The sequence below is a fragment of the Phascolarctos cinereus genome, unplaced genomic scaffold (assembly GCF_003287225.1).
Source record: "Phascolarctos cinereus isolate Bilbo 61053 unplaced genomic scaffold, phaCin_HiC Scaffold_726;HRSCAF=1367, whole genome shotgun sequence".
NCBI classification, from domain to species: Eukaryota; Metazoa; Chordata; class Mammalia; order Diprotodontia; family Phascolarctidae; genus Phascolarctos; species Phascolarctos cinereus.
Window position 1 is genome coordinate 410,004,326 of NW_027556098.1, and position 22,067 is coordinate 410,026,392.

The 22,067-nt window shown below is 49.5% G+C and overlaps 1 protein-coding gene across 4 annotated transcripts; it reads left to right on the forward strand.

The window, feature by feature from the left end:
• The first annotated feature begins 312 nt into the window (after nucleotides 1–312).
• MEIS3 (Meis homeobox 3) lies at nucleotides 313–10,955 on the forward strand. 4 transcript variants are annotated; one of them, XM_020978455.2, is made up of 13 exons: nucleotides 314–1,077; nucleotides 5,589–5,782; nucleotides 6,005–6,176; nucleotides 6,339–6,389; nucleotides 6,763–6,813; nucleotides 6,898–7,068; nucleotides 7,568–7,679; nucleotides 7,792–7,940; nucleotides 8,283–8,359; nucleotides 8,605–8,663; nucleotides 8,978–9,073; nucleotides 9,306–9,382; nucleotides 10,025–10,955. In XM_020978455.2, exons 1-12 carry the CDS (start codon nucleotides 1,066–1,068, stop codon nucleotides 9,353–9,355), a joined length of 1,194 nt encoding a protein of 397 aa, XP_020834114.1. In that variant the 5' UTR covers nucleotides 314–1,065; the 3' UTR covers nucleotides 9,356–9,382; nucleotides 10,025–10,955. The 4 variants fall into 4 exon arrangements, 2 of the variants coding, with proteins under 2 accessions (XP_020834114.1, XP_020834115.1); XM_020978456.2 differs by having other exon boundaries at nucleotides 10,029–10,955; XR_013482588.1 differs by having other exon boundaries at nucleotides 313–1,077; nucleotides 8,978–9,382.
• Nucleotides 10,956–22,067: the final 11,112 nt, after the last annotated feature.

The following is a 22,067-nucleotide window of genomic DNA, read 5'->3' on the forward strand; positions in this document are numbered from 1 at the left end:
AGAGAGAGAGAGAGAGAGAGAGAGAGAGAGAGAGAGAGAGAGAGAGAGAGAGAGAGAGAAGAGGAGAGAAGGAGAGGGAGAGAGAGGGAGAGAGAGAGAAAGAGAAAGAAGGGGAGAGGAGAGGGAGAGAGAGGGAGAGAGAGAGAAAGAAGAGAAGGGCAGACGAAGGGAGAGGAGGGGAGAGAGACTACTAAGGAAGAGGGCAAGAGAGTCACAGAAGACACAGAAAGACAAGGGTTGAACCTCGGGGGTGGGGTGGGGAGGGGGCGGAGGAGCAGGCGGGGACCAAGAGGCCTCTTTTCCCTCTCAGCAGCCCCAGCCCCAAGCCTGCCCTGGCCCCTCTGGCTTCAGCTCTGGCCCCTCCAGCAGCCGGCGGACAGTGGGTTAAGGATTGGGTGATGTGGGAACTTCCGGATATGATCACAGAGAGAGAGAGGAGGGAGACAGAGGGAGACAGAGAGACACACACACACACACACACACACACAGAGGCAGACAGCTGAGCATCCACTCAGCTGCTTACCAGCCCCCACACCAGGGACCCAGGGGCCCAGCCCAGCCCAGCCCCTTGCCAGTGGGGCCAGGTCTCCCCACACTGGTCCCTTCCTCTCAGCTTTCCTTCCTCTCCCTCCCTCCCTCTCTGATCTCTGTCTTTCTTTCTTTCATTCTTTCTGTCTCTCCCTGAATCTTTTTCTCTCTTTCACTGTCTTACTGGATTCACTGAGGCTCCAGTTCTGGGGTACCGAGGGGTGGCTGGGGCTCAAGGGAGCCTTTCCTCCCCCATCCTGGGGTCCAGATCCACTCCCCAACTCTCTCCACCAGCCTGGGATGCCCCTGGAGCCAGGGCACTGACCCCTGGGGGCTGGGCTGGAGGCTGTGCTCTGGGGTACTCATGACAGAACACTACGCCTACCACTGAGCAGAAAGAGGGGGCCCTGGGTTGTGGGGGGAACCTGGGGGGCAACCCGTGTCCCCACTCACCCTCCACAGCCCAGCCCCCAGGCCTGGATCTGGCGAGGGACAGACATTGGAGCTGCCTGACGTGGGCCCCAGTTCTGGGGGCCCATGGCACAGAGAGTAAGTATGGATGCATGTCCCCAGTCAGCCAGCATCACTGAGATCTTATCCTTCGTCCCTATCCACTCAGTCTCCATTTCTCCAGCTCTCCAGCTCCTTTTCCCACTCTCTGATCCACATCCTCCTATCTCCAGCCCTCATTCCCTCCATCTCTCTCTGTTCCTAATTTCTGCCTCTCCAGTTCTTAACTATCTCTACCCCCATCATTCTGTCCTCCATCCCTGTTCCCTATTCCACGGTTCCCCCTTCTCTATGTCTCCTGTTCTAATGTTCCCCTGTCTCTGCCTTTATGTCCCCCCACCTCTCCTCCCTATCCCTCTATCTCCCATCCTTGTCTCTCTAGCTCTGTCTCACATCTGTCCTCATCTTCCTGTCCCTTATCCCTCTTTTTCTCCATCCCACTGTCCCCACCTCCTGTCACTCATTGAAATGTTGCCTGCTTCTACTGTTCTCCCTTCTTTCTATCCTCTACCCCTCTGTCCCCATCCCTCTGACTATCAATTACTTTATCCCCCCATCTTTGGCTAATTTCATGCCATACTCATTCCCTAATCCTCCACCCTCTTCATACTTTTTTCCCATCTTTTTTCCATCCCTCTAACTCCCCATCCTTTCTCTCCAGATCTCTCATTTCTCTGCCCCAATCCTTCTCTATCTGATCCCTTCTCTCTGTCTCTACCCCCCTGCCCTCATCCCCCTTCTCTCCAGTTCCACCTCTGTGCCTATGCTTAGGTCCCCACCCCTCTTCCTCTCCACCCCATCCTTCAGGTCTTTCAACTCTTTCCTAGCCCCTTTTGCTCATTTATCGCCTCTATCCATGTTTCTCTATTTTTGTCTCAAATCTCTGTGCTCATTATTTCCCCCCATTCTTCTGTTCCTATCTTTCCATCCTGGTGAAGTGTCTCTGTTCTCATCATTCTATTCCCAGTATCTCTGTCCCCACTTGACTATGTCCCTATTCTTCTACTCCATCTATCTCCCCACTCTCTATCTTCACCCTCCTCTTTTTTCAGGCTCTGTCCCCTATCCCAGCTATCTCTTCAGCTGTCTTACATCTTTCTATCCTCATCTCTCCTTTCCCCCATCCTTCTTTCCACCCACCCTCTGTATTCCTGTCTCTCCATTTTTCCTATCTCTGTTCCACATACCTCTGTTTTCCATCTCTGTCTTCCATCTCTTCTTCCTCTGTCTCTGTCTCACATCTCTATCTTCATCCAATCTCTCTCCCCTTCCCTCTCTCTCCCTTCCCAATGTTCACTCATCCCTAAGCTTTCCCTCTGTCCTCCCACTCATGCCTCATCCCTCTTTCCTTCCAAACTATCCTCCTGTCTCTCAATCAATCCCTCTTTCTCTCCATATTTGTCTGCTGTTTCTGTCTCTCCATCTCTCTCACATATCTCTCTATCTCTTGTTCCCCATCTCTCCATTTTTCTGTATCTACTCCCTCTGTCCCTTATCCCTCTGTCCCCTATCTATCTGTCCCATCATCGTGTGTTCCAAACTGTCCAAATCTCTTTCCCTCAACCTCCTGTTGAACTGTCACTCATACTTCTGTCCCTATCTATCCCTTTCTCTGTCCCTATCTCTCTGTTCCTCATTTGTGTTTTTCATCTCTGTCCCCATTGGTCTATCTGTCCTACTTTTTGTCACCCACCTGCTTTCTCCCATTCGCTTCAGTCCTTATACCTTCATTCCCATCCCTCTTTCCTCATCTTGGTCTCTCTCTCTGTCCTGCTCCTATCCTTCAGTCCTACATCCTTCTTGTCCCCCATCACTCCATCTCTTATCTGTCTTTCCTTTTATCTGTCCCTTCATGCCTCTATCCTCCATCCCTGTTTCTCTCATCCTTCAGTCCTCGTCCCTCTGTCCCTCTTTGCTCTTTCTCTCCATGTCTCTCTGCCTCCATTCCTCTTTCCCTCCATCTCTGTCCCTGTCCTTCATCTATCTGTCCATTATTTTTCTGTCCCCTATCCCTTTGTTCCCATTCCTCTATCCTAATCCCTTTATCACCATCTCTCTACTTCATTTTCTGTCCCCTATTTCTCTTTCCTTCCAATCTTCCTTCTTAAAGTCTCTTTCCTTCCATCAATTTATTACTTCATCCATCTGTTTCACATTTATCTTTCCTTGCTTCTCTCCATCTCTCTGTCCCAGTCACTCTATTCCCATCCTTCTGGTTACCCATTCCTGTTCCCCATTCTTCTTTTCCTCCAACCTTCATTCTATCCAACTCTCTGCTCTCCAATCCTTCTTTTGACATCCCTACCCCCCTCTATCCACTTGTCCATTAAGCATCCCATATCTCTCTGTCCTCATTCCTCTGGGCCCCACTTATTTGTCCTTCTACCTCCAGCCCCCATCCTTCTTCACTCACTGACTGTTGCCCCTATCCATTTGAACTCCATATCTGTTCCTCATCCTTCTGATCCCCGTCTATCCCATTTCCCTCTATCACTTTATCCCATGGTCCCTAGCCCTTTCTTCCTTCCTTTTCCCTATCTTTTTTCATACTTTTCTCTTTTCCTTTCCTCATTTCCTTTTATCTTCTTTTACATTATCCCTCTGTCTCCCCCATCTGATGTCCCTCCAGTTTTCTGGTTCTGCCCCCTTCCTTGTCCCCTACTCAACCTCTCTATACCTCATCTCCCTGCCCCATCCCTCTTCTGTTCCCCATCTCACTGTCTTCATTTTTCTCTCATCCCTCTTCTTCAACCGTTTCTCAGCTCTGTCCCCTATCCCTCTGTACCTTATTTCTCTGTTCCTAAACCCTCTGCCTCCATCCTTTTGTCTACCATTTCTCTGTCCCTACTCCCTATTCCTACCTTCTCTGTCCCCCATGTCTCTGTTCCAATTCCCTTGATCCCTCTAATATCTATCCATCTATCCTTCCCTCTGTTACTTCCTTCCATCCTAACTCTGTCCTCATCCTTCTGTCCCTCTGTCCCATCATCCCTCTATCCTCATTACATGCCCCCACCCCCTGACCCATCTCTTTGTTCCATTCTTGTCCCTGATTTTGAAGAGGGGGAGGTAAGGAACAGGAAGAAGAGTTCAGGCTGAGCCCTGGGACATCTAGAGGAGGAAGAGGAAAAGGGTGAGCAGGTCGGCTCCCTGGAGATGAGTGTCAGTCAATGTTCTCTCCAAGTCCCCAGGCTCTGCCCCTCTCATCCTGTGAGATGAGAGGGGGCAAACAGAGCTTCTAGACACTGTCCCCCAGCTAAATAGTTGGGGTGGGAGTTCTAAGTTGAGATAGACTCCTTGAGGACCCCCAGTGTCAGAGGAAAAGTTTGGAGCAGAAGTATGTGTGCATGTGTGTGTGTTTTGTGTTTAAAAGAAAGAGCATAATATGTCTGTGTGTTTGGGAGTGTTTCCCAGGCTCTGTGGACCAGAACATGGGGTAGGGGGAGGTGCAAATAAATTTGACTTTATTTGGATTATGTTCTGTAAATGGAGAAGGAGCTTAACTAAAGTTGTTTGGGACACACATACAGTCTGCTAAATAGAACTGAGATGAAGAGGGCAGAGGAAAAGTCTCTATCTTCCCCCTCCCCCCAACACACATATGCAGAAGAATATGTAATAAGAAAAATGCACCTCAGACCTCACACACTAGGGAACACATTCAGAACCCAGATGTTTATCCCATACACCTGTCTCTGGAGGCTTGCTGATATTGTACTTCCTACGTGTGAGTGTGTGTGTGAGTGTGTGTGTGTGTGTGTGTGTGTGTGTGTGTGTGTGTGTGTGTGTGTGTGTGTGTGTCTGGGTCAGGGGATTCCTGGGCTTGGGGATTCCAAACTCAGACTGATTGATCCCTCCTGAACCATCCCCAAGGGATAATGAATCAATCTCTGACTATGAATGCTTTGAAAAGAAGGAAAGGATGGAAGGGCACAGAGCTACAGATAGAGACAGAAAGGGACAAGGTTAGCTCCACAGAGAAAGACAGTGACTAAGCAGAGGCAGAGAGAGAGATATAGAGAGAAAAACAGGAACACCTCCATGGCGACAGAGGCAGTAGCTCAGAGACAGCTCCAGAGACAGAGAGACAGAGACAGCCCTGAGCCGATAGAGACAGGGATAGGGCAGAAACACAGCACCAGAGGCAGAGACAGACATGGAAATGCAGAGATAGAGACAAAACTACAGCTACACAGAGACAGACTGAAGGAGATAGACACCCAGATACAGAGACGAAGACCTCTACACCAGGGACAGAGATATTGATAGAGACAGAGACACAGAACCAGAGACAGTGATAGAAAGCAATAGAAAAGACGGAGATCCTGACGTAGAGGCTCACCCAGCGCAGAGAGAGAAGGGATTTGGTGTGGCCGGAGCAAATGAGAAAACTCTCCGATGTTTCCTTCTTCCCCTCCCCAAGTCCCATTGAGAAGCAAGAGATGTTTGAATTTGTGAGAGAGGGGGAACAGGGAGGCGTCCGGGCACTCTAACGCCTGGGTCCGGGACAACCTCTCTGATCCTCTCTTTTCATCTCTCCCGTCTCACAGTACGATGAGCTGCCTCAGTACCCCGGCTTGGACAGCGCAGGCCTGGCCAACTTCTCGGAAGCCGCGCCCCGAGGGAGCGGGCGGGCAGCGGCGCTGCCCCAGGCCCCCTACGGCCCCGCCCCGCCCCCGGGGCCGGCCCGGAGCCGAGCCAGAGGAGGAGACGGACTGAAGAGCGAGAAAGACGAGATTTACGGGTGAGGAAAGGCAGCTGAGTCCCTGCCTCGATGGGTCCCCTGTGTCTGCGTGCGTCACTCTCCTCCAGGCAGTCCGTCTGTGTGGCTCCCCCTCCCTCCCTGTCTCTCTGCTCCTCCTGCCTCAAGGGGGGACCTCAGCCTAATTTAGGAGCACCCTTCCCCTCAGCCCTGCCTGTTGAGCCCCAGGGTGGGACCTGAGCCCCACCTCTCCCGGTCCCGCAGGCACCCACTGTTCCCGCTTCTGGCTCTGGTTTTTGAGAAGTGTGAGCTGGCCACGTGCTCCCCTAGGGATGGGGCCGGCCCGGGGCCTGGGGGCAGCCCGGGCTTGGGGCCTGGGGCCGATGTCTGCTCCTCCGACTCCTTCAACGAGGACATAGCCGCCTTCGCCAAGCAGGTGGGGCCCCTCCGCCGGGACCCACTGGGCGGGGGGCTGGGGAGGGGTGTCTGAGGAACGCCCTGGGGACTGGGGGCTGGGAGGGCGAAGCAACCCTTGACGTGGGCTCTGTGCTTCCCCCTCCTCCGTCTCCTCCCATTCTCTCTCGATGTCCCGTCTCAGGTCCGCATGGAGAGGCCTCTGTTCTCCTCCAACCCAGAGCTGGACAACCTGGTGAGAGCCTAGCGCAGCCGCTCTAAGTAACCCCAAAGCTTTGGTTTCCCCCAGACACCAGGCCTAGCCTGAGAGGGAGCCCCTCCTTCCAATAACCCTGGGGGGAGGGGCTAGGAAGAAAGTCACTGGGCATCTTCACTGTCTTTCCTCTGCCTCTTGGGGTCCTCATCTCCCAACCCTGTTCCAGGTCTCTCTCTACATCTCCCCATCTCTGTCTCTGTATGTCTGTCTCCATGACACACACTCTCTCTCCCTTCCTTCTCTTTTCCCGTCTGCCTCTCTGTCTCTTCATCTTCTGGCCCGTCTTGCTCTCCCTGTTCCTGTCTCTCTGCCCCGCGTCTGTGTCTGTCTGTGTCTCTGTCTCTCCTCTCAGATGATACAGGCCATCCAGGTACTTCGGTTTCATCTGCTGGAGCTGGAGAAGGTGAGTGCTTGTCTTCTCCCCTGCCCCTTCCCAGCTGCTCACTCCCCAGCTTACCTTTATTCCTGCCACCCCCACTCCCACCAGGTACATGACCTGTGTGACAACTTCTGCCATCGGTATATCACCTGCCTCAAGGGGAAGATGCCCATCGATCTGGTCATTGAGGACCGAGACCGAGATGGTGATGACTCCATCATCCCCTGCAAAGCTGACCTGGATGACTTCCCAACCCCTGGCCCTGGGCTCCCCCACCAGGTGCTGCCTCCCCCCTCCACAGGCACATGCATGCACACGTGCGCACACACACACACACACACACACACACACACACTTAGATATGGCCACATACACCCAGAGGCACACAACATACTTAGGAAAAAGTCACGAAGAAATACATCCGCTCAGACACACATCCAGAGAGGTATGCAGTACGGTAAAATACAGCCACTCTCTCACACATACTCAAATACAGGGACACACTCATGTAACAGCCACATAGTCACAGAAGATCACACACCTAGATGCCCTCAGATCCACTTGGTCACACATTCAAACAAGCTGTACTCATTCCTCATACAGTCATGTTCGGAGACGAATATATAAGTCTAGTTGGGGAGAGGCAGGGATTGTGGGTAGCTGGGAGATCCCAGGCAAGGGCTGTGGGGATGTCTAAACCCACCCTGTGTCTTCCTACACCTTGGTGGGGGATCCGTAATCCCTAAACCCCACACCAACCATTCTCTTTTCCCCTCAGAACAATTCCTGGGTTCGGGACCACAGTGACAGTGGATCTGTGCACCTGGGGACACCAGGTCCATCCAGTGGAGGCATGGCCTCCCAGAGTGGGGACAACTCCAGTGAGCATGGTAAGGATGGGGCATGGAATCAACCAAGGAAGATCCTTGTGGAGTGGACAGGGTTGGGCTTCCCAAGGATTCCCAAGGAGGCCCCAGAATCCAGCATCCCTCTCCCCGTCAGGAGATGGGCTGGAGACCAGAGCAGCCTCCCCCAGCTCTGGGCCCGAAGATGATGAGCCTGATCATGACCACAGGCAGAGTAAGAAGCGGGGAATCTTCCCCAAGGTGGCCACCAACATCATGAGGGCCTGGCTTTTCCAGCACCTGGCGGTGAGCCCCCACCCCTAGCACCTGCTCCCAGGGAAGGCATTGGACACATTTAGCCCAACCCACCATGAATCTGTCAAGTGGATCCCCCCCATAATCTCTCTCACATACACCCCAAAGATACTCTGTAGGCCTCAGGTACTCCCAGGCCTAGCCCAGCCTTAGACCCTTCCTGGAGTCCCTAGCACCACCAGGTTTGGCTCAAGGGAAAGAAAGGCCTTTAATCCCTTCCTCTACTGGAATGTAAAGATATCTGGGAGGCCCTGAAGTTGGCCACTGCCTTCTCTTTCTCTCTTTTTGTGGGGAGGACTCCTGGTCCACCTCCACCCTCTGTATTGCCCCCAGCACCCCTATCCCTCTGAGGAGCAAAAGAAGCAGCTGGCCCAGGACACAGGTCTCACTATCCTACAGGTCAACAACTGGTGAGAAGCTCCTGAGGGGGGAAGAAGGGGGAGGGGGCTGGACAGGGGTGCCCAAGGCCTCCCCCTCCCTCTGCCTCTATCTCTATCCCTGTCCCTCCTCATTGCCTCCCTCTCTGCCCAGCCCTTGCCTGGCTCAGCTAGCCCTGACCTGGGCACCTGTGTCTCTCTCTGTATGACCCCGTCTGTGTCTCCCTGTCTCTCTCTGTCTCCCCTGTCTGTTGGTGTCTCTGTGTCTTCTCCCACAGGTTCATTAATGCCAGGAGGCGGATTGTGCAGCCCATGATTGACCAGTCCAACAGGGCAGGTGTGTGCATGCATGTCCGTCCGTGTGTGTGTGTGTGTGTGTGTGTGTGTGTGTGTGTGTGTGTGTGTGTGTGTGAATAGGACTTGGAGCAGGAAAGGGACCTTAGAGACCATTTAGTCCAGCCTCCTTATTTGACAGAGAGGGAAACTGAGTCCTAAGAGGTGGGTGAAGAGGCAGAGCTGGAATGTGACCCCAGCTCCTCACCCTCTCCTCTTCTTCTGCTGGACTACAAAGCCTGTCTAGTCACTGCTGGGGTGGGTGGGCATGTCCTAAGGGAGACCCCTCCCATGGATGGTGTCCTATCCCCCTCACAGGCCCTGGCACAGCCTACAGCCCTGAGCATGGCCCAGCCCTGGGGGCCTTTGGCCCAGACCAGAGTCCAGGCCCTGGGCCCCCCATGAGGACCACCGGTAAGCCCTGCCCCCAATCCAGGCTCCTCCTGTTCCCAGACTACAGAGATCTCCCCATCCACTCAGAGCCTCCCTTGGGGGCCCAGGACTCGTGAATAATGCATAAGTTTCCTTTGCATGCAGAAGCCCACTCTATCCCAGTCCCACCCACTGTCCCTTCTTAAAGGCCCCACACCTCCTTACAGGGGGTGGGTGTGGGGGAGGGCCTCCTTCCCCCATCTCTCATCCCCAGGGTCCATGGGCATGAGTGTGAGCCTGGACAGGCAGTGGCACTACATGTAGGGGCATCTGCAGCCTCACCCACTGACGGTGAGTGTTCTCCACAAATACCCATCCCCCTGGGTCTCCTTGTATACCCAGCCCTGGCAGCAGCAAAGGAGGAGGAGAAGGAGGGGCAGCCCCCTGGGAAAGAACTCTCCTGGGCACTGTCCGCACTCGAGGGAGCCCAGACTAGGGTGTGGGGAGGGTCTGTGGAGATGAGTCTGCAAGGAAGAAGCTGGGGCTGCTCCTCGGTGGAGACTGGCTCCTAGCAGCCCAACACATCCCCCAGGCTGCCTGGCTCCTTCCCTGCCTGCCTCTGTCTCCCTCTCTTCTGCTGTCCTGCTCTCTTACTCTCCCTCTCAGTCTCGCCTTCTGCATCTCTCTTTATATGCCTCTGTCCCTCGGCTTCTCCTTCTGTCTCTCTCTCCTGTGTCTCTTTCCAGCCCTTCCTCTTCTTTTTCTCCCTCTTTCTTTCTCCCCTTCCCTGCGTCTGTCTTTCAGTTCTTCTGTCTTCGTGTCTCTTCACTTTCTTTTGCTGTCTCTCCCCTGAGTCTCTCCCTCTCTTTCTCTGTGCCTGGTGTTTCTATGCCCTAGTAGTGGGGAAGCCAACAGGATGTGGACGGAGATCTGGGGGTCCCCGAAGCCCCTCTCCATCCCTTGACCCTCTGCAAACCAATTCTTTCTCCAAAGCCAGGACTCCTTCTCCGTGGATGTGGAGGGTCCTGCGAGCTGAGCCCCCCACACACACCTGGGGCTCCCAGCCAGGGCCCTGCCTGATGCGGCCGGGCCTGATGCCCTCCCACCTCAACACCTACCTCCCCGGGCTCCCCGGGCTCCTGGGCTGGGACTCGCTGCACACTGAGCTATCCATCCCTCAATGATGATGATGAGAACACGCCCACTCCATCCTGCAGGCTCCTCAGAAACTCTGGGCTCCTTCCCTGCTTTTCCCTGAGTCCCAGGCCCCCTCGTGCCCCACCCTGGGAGCACCAAGGCCAAGGATGGGGGGGGGAAGTTGAGGAGCCGGGGGAAATGGTCCAGGCCCCTTCCTCCAGGCCTGGGCAGGAGGGGTCTTGGGACACAGACGGGGCAGGGTTCCTGGGGTTTTTCCCTGTCTTCCCTCGCTCTGCCTCATTCTCTTTAGTCTGCCTCTGTCTCTTTCTCAGCCTTTTTTTTTTAAAACGATAAAATCTTAAAAAACAAATCTTCCGCTCCAGCCTCTTTCCCTCCTTCAGTCCAAACCCGTATTTGTCTCTCTGTTAACAATGAAGATCAGACTGGAGGAGGAAGGGGGCAGGTGGCCCCTGGGGAGGGGGCTGAGGGAGGAGGCGATAATGGGGCAGAATGCCTCTGGCCCATCGGCTGCCTCTGTTTCTGCTGCTCATCTCTACCTCACACCCGCATCTTTCTTTGGGTCTCACCCTCCTTTCTCTGTCTCTGTCTTTGTCTAGCTAGCCAGGGTTGAGGTTTCCAGCCCTCCCAAACACTTTGCATATAGCATGGAAAGAGTCTAGGGAGGGGCCTGGGAAGTCAGGAGGACCCCAGAGAGGCTCAACTGGGTCCCCCTTAGAAGAGGATGTGTGGGAGGCCCGGATCAGGGGAGAGGGTGATAAAGGAGGTCAGCCCCCACCCTTCTTCCCTTTATCAGCTTCTCAGCTGGAGCTGAGGGAGGGGGGAGAAGGTGGGAGCAGAATGTCAGAGCAGGAAGTACCCTTAAGAACCATTTAATGACCCATCCCCTTCATTAGACAAATAAGGAAACTGAGGCTCAGAGCAGGAGATATTTACCTGAGGTCAAACAGCAAATCAGAGGGTTTAGTCCCTGCCAGGGCTCTGTCCACCATTCTCCTATGGGTCCCCCCTTGAATCAGTAAGGTTTCTCTTAGGAGTTAGTCTTGGATCTTTTCTAGGAAGAGAAACTGAGGCAGATACAAAAGTTAGGTGTGGAGGGGGGATCCTTCTGTTCTGGCTCTTAGCCCCGACTTCACGGAGAAATGAATGAATAGATGAATGAAAAAAAATTATTAAGCACCTACCATGTGCTTAAACTGTGTGTGATGCTGGAGATACCAATACAAAAGTCCCTCCTCTCCAGGAGACAACGCTGAAAAGGGAGAGGGATGGTGGGAAGGGCACTGGGTCTGAGCAGGGCTGGGGTCGAAGAAGACCAGGCCCCTATCTGCATCACAGTGCCCAGAACAAAAGAGGAAAGGGAGCACGTGGCAAAGTGTCTGGGGCTGTCCTGGTGGGAAATATGGGCTGGGGTCAGTGAAATAGAGTGGGGTGAAAGAGTTGGCATGCCATTGGCTCATCAACTAGGAGCAGCTTGACTATGTGTGTGGGTGTGGGTGTGTGTAAGACAGACAGAGAGAGAGAGAGAGAGAGAGAGATAAGCAGAGACAGACACAGACACAGACCTGAAAAAGCCTCCTTGAGGCTGGACATTAGGAAACTCTTGCCACCATGAGAGCTGTCCAACAATGAAATGGGTCACCTTGGGAGGGGGTGAGCTCCTGACATCAGAGTCCAAGCACAGGGCCACCCAAGTCCCTTCCAACCCTAACATTCTGTGATTGATTGGCTTCTAACATTTCTTTTAGTTTGGACAAGCTCTGATTCTGATTGTGTGGGTCTGTTTACAAGATGTGTCTGTGATACGGAATGGAAGGGAGCCTGAACCTAGAACCCAAGTCACCTGGGTTCTAGACTTGGCCATTTCTCTGCTTTTCTACATGACCTTGGCCAAGTCCCTGCCCCTCAATTTGTCTGTAAAGCAGGGACAATAATCCCAGTCTCCCTTCCTGCTAAAGCTGGTGGTGGTGAAGAGCTGATACGAACCTGTGTGCACACACATGTGCATGTACAGACGCCAACCTTTGTACTAACCACCAAGGCCAGAAGATAGCCTCAGGACACACACACACACACACACACACACACACACACACACACACACACACCCCACACCCCCCCCACAACAGAAACAGCCTTGCCCATGACTTCACGTGTGACCTTGGGCAGAGGCCCAACGCATATCTAGCTAATGAAGAATTCCTCTGTAACATCTCTGATATGGAACTACTAGGCCACCGCTTAATGACCCCCAGGAAGGACAAGTCCACTGCCTCTCCCCTCCTCCCAGCAGCCCATTCTGGCTTCAGATTGCTCTGTTAGGAAAATCTTTCCATCCAGCCTCCATCAGCCTCCTCAGACGTGCACTCATCATTCTAGTTCTGCCCTCTGGAGTGAGGCTCATCCTTCTTCCATGGGATAGCCCTGCCTGGTGCCCTCTGAGCATTCTCTTCTCCAGACTAAGCATGCCCACCCAGTTCCTTTAATGAGCCTTTCTCCCTCCTGGTTCCGCTCCTTGGAATGCTCTCTGGATCACTGACCCTCTTCCAGAGTCCCTGGAGCTGAGCACCACCCTCCAGATGGGGTCAGACCTGAGGAGTTCAGGATTGTTGCCTCTCTCATTCAGAATGTCATGCCCATCATGCCCAGATATTATCATGCAGCTCAGGATGCCTTTGGCTTTTTTGGCTAATACATTATGCCATTGACTCCCATTGAGCTTGCAATCCTTCCCTCCCCCCTTAGCCTCAGTTTCTTCTTCTGTAAAATGAGGGGGTTGGAGTAGGGGGCCTCCAAGGGCTCTTCCAGCTTTGATGAGCTAGATTCAAGTCATGGATGTCATTTCCTGCTTGTTTGACATTAGGCAAGACTAGACCCATCTTGGGACCTCCTCAGGGTAAGGGTGGTCTAGGTGGGACCTCTGAGGCTCCTTCCAGCTCCAAAGGTCTGATTGTAGGCTGGTATCTTCCTTCCACCTCGGGCTGCCTCCAGGTGGCAGCCCTCCGAGCCCTCTCATTCTGGTCTTCCCGCCCCTGTCCCATACGGGTTCCACCCCCCATGCTGGAAGAGCTCCCTGCATATCTGAGGACACTGCGTAGAAGTCACTGGAGCCGTCTCTCCTCCACGTTCAGTACATGACCAACCCGTCTTTGCCAGTCACACATTTCTCTTAAGTGGGTCTTCATTACTCGTGGGATGCCTGCTCACACCCACCAGGCACCTCTCCAATGGCCTTGGAGGCATCTTCCACTTGAATTCACTAAGGTCTGTGGAAGTCATATGTCATCCCTGGTTTTTTAGTCATGTCTGACTCTTCACGACCCTGTTTGGAGTTTTCTTGGCAGAGATACTGGAATGATTTGCCATTTCCTTCTACAGCTCATTTTACAGATGAGGAAACTGAAGCAAACAGGGTTAATTGACTTGTCCAGGGTCACCCAGTTAGGAAATGTCTGAAGCCAGGTTTGAACTTAGGAAGGTGAATCTTCTTGACCCCAGCCTGGCGCTCTGTCCACTGCACCACCTAGCTGCATTAGTCCCTGGAATAATGTGGTGTTGTTTTTTTCTAAATGGGCCTTTATTTTAGGGAGAAACTTGGGTCACTAAAAACTCTGGACACATTCCCAAAGATAATTCAATCTTATTTCCTCCTCTGGAATTCAATTCTGGGTTTGGCCGTTAGCCACAATCAGCATCGTCTAAGAGATAAGATTAGAAAGTTAAGCTCTATGTAGGTTGTTTTTCCATCTGCCTATGGATAAAGTTTGATTTTTTTTTTTTGGTGAGGCAATTGGGGTTAAGTGACTTGCCCAGGGTCACACAGCTAGTAAGTGTTAAGTGTTTGGTCTGAGGCCGGATTTGAACTCAGGTCCTCCTGACTCCAGGGCCACTGCTCTATCCACTGTGCCACCTAGCTGTCCCTGGATGAAGCTTGATTACAAAATTCCATGAAGCCAGAGATTCTATGATTCAAAACTTTTAAAATGGCTATGAAGCATTTCCATGAGTCTATTAATTCTGCAATCCTATGATTCTATGAATTCTATGATCTTATGCTTCTTTGAATTCTGAGATCATATGATTCTGTGAATTCTGCAATTGTGTGATTCTAAGAATTCTGAGATCATACAAGGTCAGAGAGATTCTATGACTTGGCAAAGCTATGATTTTATGAAGTCTGAAATCCTTTGATTCTCCTGAGATTCTATGATTCTAAAATTTAAAAATGGCTATGAAGTATTTCCATGATTGCATTAATTCTGCAATCCTACAATCCCATGATCCTCTGATTCCATGAATTCTGAGATCATATGATTATACGAATTCTGAGATTGCAAGATTCTGTGAATTCTGAGATCGTACAAAGTCAGAGAGATTCTATGATTTGGCAAATCTATGATTTTATGAAGTCTGAAATCCTTTGATTCTGTGATACGATCACTTTAGAATTCTAGGTTTTTAAGATGCTAATACTGAGGACTCTATGATTCCATCAATTCTGAAATTCTAGGAATCCAAGATTCTATGGTCTGAAATGTGATTCTTTTCTTCTCTTCTTTCTTTCTTTCTCCTTCTTTCTTTCTTCCTTTCTTTCTCCTTCTTTCTTTCTTTCTTTCTCTTCTTTTCCATTTCTTTCTTTCTCCTTCTTTCTTTCTTTCTTTCTTTCTTTCTTTCTTTCTTTCTTTCTTTCTTTCTTTCTTTCTTTCTTTCTTTCTTTCTTTCTTTCTTTCTTTCTTTCTTTCTTTCTCGATCTATGATTTCGTTGCTCAAGGTTATTTCCCCTGTCAAACTCCTTCCACCAGTACGGGTAAGCAACACCTCCACAGCTCACTATGGGCATGTCTAAATTGGAGAATAGAAGAGTCATGGAGGAAATGATAGCTGTATCCAAGTATCCAACAGCAATGAATAGAAGTTTTGAGGAGGGAAATTTGAGTTGGATGTCAGGAAAAGCTTCCTAATCTTTAGAGATGTCCACAAGTGGCATGGACTGCTTCCAGAGGTCATAGGGGCATACGTTTATAGCCAGAAGGGACCTTCAAAACCATGGGGTCCAACACACTCATTTTACAGATAAGGAAACTGAGGCATAGAGAGGTTATGTGACTTGCCTATGGTCATACAGCTAGCAGTGGTCACAGGTGAGATCTGATCCCACATCTTCCTGACTCCAAGGTCAATGCCCTCTATGGGGGAACGTTCCCACATTCATCTGGATGACCATTTGTGAGTATGTTAGAGTAGGCATTTCTTTTATGTATATTTCGAACTAAATGATTGCTAGTTCAATTCTGCATTTATATAGCATGAGAAAATTGCCTGGGACTCTGAGAGGTAATGATTTACTCAGGATCACATAAGTGTCCCAGGTAAGACTTGAACCCAGGTTTAGTGGACTCCAAAACCCACTAGGCAGCAATGCCCCAATGAAATTCCAATTCAAAGATTCCACTATTCTACAAAATGTGAGACTCTTTGATGTTAAAATTCTGTGATTCTGAGACCATAATTTTTGAAATTCTCTGTTTTTAAGAGACTGTGGCTTCCTAATTCTATGAAGTCTGAGATTCTGTGGTTCTGAGATGCTATCGATGTTGCCCATCCTAAACATAGACGGAAGGCAGCCACATAGGTGGTGGGATGGGGTCCGGCCGACAGCAGTGAGGATTTCCCAATCCAGCCTAAGCCTCCCTGAGGTATCAGGCTACCTAGCTCCCAGCCTCTGGGGGTTGGATACTTGGAGCCTACCTAGTATGGTGGGGTGGGGTAGAGAGTGTGTCTACAGGAGGGGGAGGGAAGGCAGGGAAGAATACAGAAAAGATAATAAGGGACGGGGGTGAAAGGGCAGGTAAGGAGAATTTGAGACCATCTGAGACTGGGAGGGTCCCTGAGACTTGTTCTTCTCTGTCCTCTCATTGTACAGATGGGGAAACTGAGGCCCAGAGAAAGGAGAGTTCTTAGAGGGATGAGCTGTGCCTGTAATGGACACTGTTTGGGGAGAAGGAACAGCTACTGTGCCACATCCCCCCCTCCAATCTTCTCTAGGAGGCTCTAAGCTCCCCCAACCCTTTCTCATGACCTGGGGTCTTACCTACTTCATTCATTGTAATTAAAGCAATTGGCTCCAGCAGTAGCTTCAGAGAACCTAAGGAAGGGAGGTGGGAGAGAAGGTTAATGGTAACTAAAAATACCTGGCCCCCTCCCACCCCCGGGACCCCTGGTCAGACCCCAGCTGAGAAAGCCAGAGAGAGAGAGACAGACAGACAGAGACAGACAGAGAGAGCATGTACACTCAAGCACAATTAGGTGCCTTCTGGGATGTCCTGCACTATCTGTGGAATGCTGCTGTGACTCCATCTGGGTCTCCCCGCTGCTGGCAAACACTGAGCCCCTTAAAGTGAAATGGACCACTGACCCAATCAACCAACAAGCCTTTGTCAAGGCAGCCTGGTGGCTCAGTGGATAGAACACTGGGCCTGGAATCAGGAGGACCAAGTTCAAATCCAGCCTCAGACACTTTACTAGCCGTGTGGCCCTTGGCAATCACTTTCACCTCGGTCTGCCTCAGTGTCCTCATCTGTAAAATGGGGACAACAATTACCCCTACCTCCCAGTGTTGTTGTGAGGATTAAACGAGTTGATATTTGCAAGCCTTAATGAATGCCAGCGATTACTACTATTATTGCTATCCGGAGAAAATATTTTAGCTTCCATAGACCTCAGTTCCTTCCTCTGCATTATGAGGGGGACTAAACCAGCTGGCCTCTCAGGTGGCTTTCAGGTCTAGGTCTGTGGTCTTATGAAATCGGTTTAAGGGTCAAGAATTGCTCAGAAGACTAGAGGAGCCAAGATGGCAGAGTGAAAGCAGTGACTTGCTTGAGCTCTCCCCCAAACCCCTCCAAATACTCATAAAAAATGGCTCTAAACAAATTCTGAAGCAGCAGAACCCACAAAAAGACAGAGTGAAACAAATTTCCAGCCTAAGACAACCTGGATGATCGATCAGAAAGGTGTATTGTGCCGGGCTGGGAGCGCAGCGCAGCGCGGTGTGGGCACGCAGGCCGCAACCCTGGAGCAGGCCTCAGAGGACTGAATCGCCGGCAGCTGTGGAGGTTTGCACACTCCTCAATCCACAAATGCCAAAGACAACTTAGCAGGTCAGTGGGAAAAGTCTGTTTCTGTCGGTGCTGAGAGAGGAAGGTGGGCTTTCAGTTCCATTCCCCAAGAGCGTGGCCCTGGGGGAGGGGGCAGCTGCTTCCCAAACTTCTGGCCCACAGACTGAGGGGAAATCCAGTGGCTGATCAGAGAGGGACTGCAGGGATCTCTTTGCCAGTGCTGAGGCAGGAATCTCTTGCTTTGCCCATGTGTGGATCTGGGTCACAGTTCTGGGCGGCAGTGCTGGGGTGAGGAGTGCTGGTGTGGTGGAGCTTGTAGAGGCTCTGAAGAGGAACCCCTCCTCACAGTTACGGGACAGAAAGGAGTACTTGTGGTCACAGGTCAGGAAAGTAGTAATCACTTCGCCCCTTATCATACCACCTTGAAAGAACTGAAAATTTACAGATCCCTACAAGTATCTCTGAAAACAGCTACACAAACCCCTGAAGCTTGGGACAATACATTCTCCACATTGGAAGCAGACTCTTACCTTAACAAAGAGTTTAAAACTCAAGTAATTGGCTGGGATCATAAGCAAGCAGCACAAAAAGAGTCAGACCATAGAATCTTACTTTGGTTAAAAAGAAGATCAAAATATACAACCAGAAGAAGACAACAAAGTTAAAGCTCCTACATCCAAAGCCTCCAAGAAAAGTATGAACCAGTCCCAGGCCTTGGAAGAGCTCAAAAGGGATTTTGAGAAGCAAGTAAGGGAAGTAGAGGAAAAACTGAGAGTGATGCAAGAAAATCATGAAAAACAAGTCAACAGCTTGCTAAAGGAGACCCAAAAAAATACTGAAGAAAATAACACCTTAAAAAATAGCCTAACCCAAATGGCAAAAGAGGTCCAAAAAGCCAATGAGGAGAAATGCCCTAAAAAGAAAAATTGGCCAAATGGAAAAGGAAGTCCAAAAGATTACTGAAGAAAATACTTCCTTAAAAATTAGAATAGAGCAATTGGAAATAGTGACTTTATGAGAAATCAAGACACTGTAAAACAAATCCAAAAGAATGAAAAATTAGAAAACAATGTGAAATATCTCATTGGAAAAACAACTGACCTGGAAAATAGATCCAGGAGAGAGAATTTTAAAATTATTGGACTATCTGAAAGCCATGATCAAAAAAAGAGCCTAGACATCATCTTTCAAGAAATTATCAAGGAAAACTGCCCTGATATTAGAACCAGAGGGCAAAATAGAAATTGAAAGAATCCACAGATCTCCTCCTGAAAGAGATCCCCAGAGGAAAACTCCTATTGTAGCCAAATTCCAGAGTTCCCAGGTCAAGGAGAAAATATTACAAGCTGCCAGAAGGAAACAATTCAAGTACTGTGGAAACACAATCAGGATAACACAAGATTTAGCAGCTTCTACATTAAAGGACCACAGGGCATGGAATATAATATTCCGGAGGGCAAAGGAGATAGGATTACAACCAAGAATCACCTACCCAGCAAAACTGAGTATAATCCTTCAGGGGAAAAAATGGTCATTCAGTGAAATAGAGGACTTTCAAGCATCTTGATGAAAAGACCAGAGCTGAATAGAAAATTTGACTTTCAAATACAGGACTCAAGTGGAACATGAAGAGGTAAACAGGAAAGAGAAATCATAAGAGACTTATTAAGATTGAACTGTTTACATTCCTGCATGGAAAGATGATATTTATAACTCATGAGACCTTTGTCAGTATTAGGGTAGTTGGAGGAAAAAAATTATATGTATGTATATGTAGATAGATAGAGGGCACAGGGTGAGTTGAAGATTAAGGGGTCATATCTGGAGAATAAAATTAAGGGATGAGAGAGGATTATACTCGGAGAAGAAGAAAGGGAGAGGTAGAATGGGGTAAATTATCTCACAAAAAAAAAACAGAAAAGTCTCTTACAGTGGAGGGGAAACAGGGGAAGGTGAGAGGAATGAGTGAATCTTATTCTCATAGGATTTGGCTTAAGGAGGGAATAACATACACACTCAATTGGGTATGGAAATCTGTCTTACCCTACAGGAAAATAGGGGGAGAAGGGGACAAGAGAGCAGGGGATGATAGAGAGGGCAGATTGGGAAAGGGGTAATCAGAAGTAAATACTTCTGAGAAGGGACAGGGTCAAAAGAAAGAATAGAATAAATGGGAGGGCAGGATAGGATTAAGGGAAATAGAGTTAGTTTTTCACAACATGTCTACTATGGACGTGTTTTGCATAACTGCACATGTACAACCTATATTGAGTTGCTTGCCTTTTCAATGAGGGTGGGTGGGGAGGGAGGAAGAGAGAAAATTTGAAACCTAAAGTTTTAAAAACGTATGTTTAAAAAAAAAGTTTTCACATGCTACTGGGAAATAAGAAATACAGGAAATGGGGTACAGAAGTCTATCCTGCCCTACAGGAAAATAGAAGTGGAAGGGGATAAGAGAAGGGGGGAGAGATAGAAGAGAGGACAGACTAGGGGAAGGGATATTCAGAATGCATGCCATCTTGGGTGGGGGAGGGGGAGATGGGGTGAAAATTTGGAATTCAAAAACTTGTGGGAGTGAATGTTGAAAGCTAAAAATAAATAAATTTATATTAAAAAAAAAAAGAATTGCTCAGAAAAACGACTCTCCCAGGTTCCCCTGGAGGAGGTGTATGTGTGCTGGGGGCAGACTGTGAGAGTCTGTAATAATACTAAGTCTGGAAATGACCCCAGACCCACTTTCTATTCATTCATTCATTCACTTTACACCTGCAAAGGCTCTTCCCATTCTTTGGGCCCCGGACCCCTTGAGACAGATTGACTAGCCAGGCCGCTGGGCCCCTTCTCAGAATCATGATTTTAAATGCATTAAATAAAATGCAGAGAAATACAAAGAAAACCAGTTCTATGGAAATTCAGTTGTTCTACATATTTTTCCAAAGTTCACAGTTAAACCCCACCTCACATCAGCAGAGCCATAATCCAATCACCTCTTTGTACACATGGGGAAACTGAGGCCTGGAGAATGGAAGGAGTCTGACGATACCATTCAGCAAAGGCAGAATCAAATCTCCTGAGAGCCAGGTTTGCCACTGGCGTATGACCCACCCTCCAGGGACTTGGGAAGGAAGAAGCAATTCTGAGAGATCCAGGGCAGCTGGGTTCCCTGGAGGCTTTCCCCTTTATGTTCTTTTATATTTATATTCTCTTTATAATTATATGGGTATATTCATACATATAAAATAAATGTTACACACACATCCCTTGAGAACAGAGATTGATATATTCTTTGTAATCCAAAGTAGGCACTTAAAAATACTTCTTAGAGGTTCCTTGATTTTCCTGAAATATAATAGCAAAAATTATATATGTATATATAGGTATATATGTACATACATATATACCTATATAACTTCCAGTTATATATGTGTTTGTGTGTAACTGTAAATTTAACAAAACATTTTCCAAACATTTTCTCTGGGCCTCTAAAGCCCTCTGCTGCTTGGCTCCAACTTACCTTTCAAGCCTTATTATATTATATTATAATTTCCTTCATATATATACATATATGTGTATATATGTATATGTATACATATGTGTGTGTACATACATACATACATACATACATACATACATACATACATACATACATATTAGCCAAACTAGCCTTCTTGCTGGTTTCCCATGAAACACCCTATCTCCAATTTCTGTGTCTTTGCCCAGGCCCTGGAATGCCTTCTCCTCATCTCTGCCTCTCAGAATCCTTAGTTTACTTCAAAGCTCAGGCCTTTTACATGGCCGCTAGGTGGCGCCATCATGCACAGAGTGGGGGCCTGAAATTAAGAAGACTCCTCTTCCTCAGTTCAAATCTGACCTCAGAACCTTAGCTGTGTGACCCTTGGCAAGCCGCTTCACTCTATTTGCGTCAGTTTCCTCATCTGTAAAATGAGGTGGAGAAGGAAATGGCAGACCACTTCAGTATCTCTGCCGAGAAAACCCCAATGGGGTCCTGAAAGCTCAGCCACGATTGAACAATAGGCCTCTTATGCCCCTACTAGCGTTCCCTCCAAATTATATTGTATTTATTGTGCATATATTTTGTAAGCGGATAGAGAGCTGGCCTGGGTTCAAGTCCCACCCCTGACATCCCAGGAAGTCACTTAACCTCTCAAGAACTCTAGACGATTCCCCAAGACTACAACTTCACCAGGACATAAAAAACCCCAACACTGGCAGCGGGGTTTCCTACAGCACTGAAATCACAGTCCCTGTCCTTATCCTTATTTATTTATGAGGCAGCTGGGTAGTCCAGCCCTTGCAAGGCTTCATGCTCCCCTTGCCCCCCCCCCCATAGAAGGGAAGGTCTGGAGGACAGTGTAGGCTGAGGCTTGGCAGGAAACAATGGATGCTATGATAAGGGGCCAGGGGCTCAAGGGAAGAGGACAGGCTACAGCTGGTCTGGTCACCAACGGGTCAGGACCTCGAAGGGAAGAGAGTGGAGCCAGGTCAGGAGGGACGGCCTGGGAAATGGGGAGGGGCTGGGTAAAGGGAGAGATGAGATAACAACAGAACAAGGACTTTCAGCATTCCTGAATGTGGAAGCCGGACCCTTGTGGGTTATGACAAGATGGGCTACGACTCTCTTCATGGCCAAAGTGGAATAGAAGAGTGAGTTGCAGAAAATGAGTGACCCAGGACCTGGGAGGTCAGAGGGTCGGAGGGGGCAACCGTATGTATGTTCAAGCCCCTTACTATGAGAGGAAGAGTTA

Bases quoted from the DNA above. Each gene is read 5' to 3' on its own strand.
- MEIS3 (XM_020978455.2), top strand. The intron at 6,814-6,897 runs GTGAGTGCTTGT...CACTCCCACCAG, and splicing joins ATCTGCTGGAGCTGGAGAAG to GTACATGACCTGTGTGACAA. The intron at 7,941-8,282 runs GTGAGCCCCCAC...TATTGCCCCCAG, and splicing joins GGCTTTTCCAGCACCTGGCG to CACCCCTATCCCTCTGAGGA.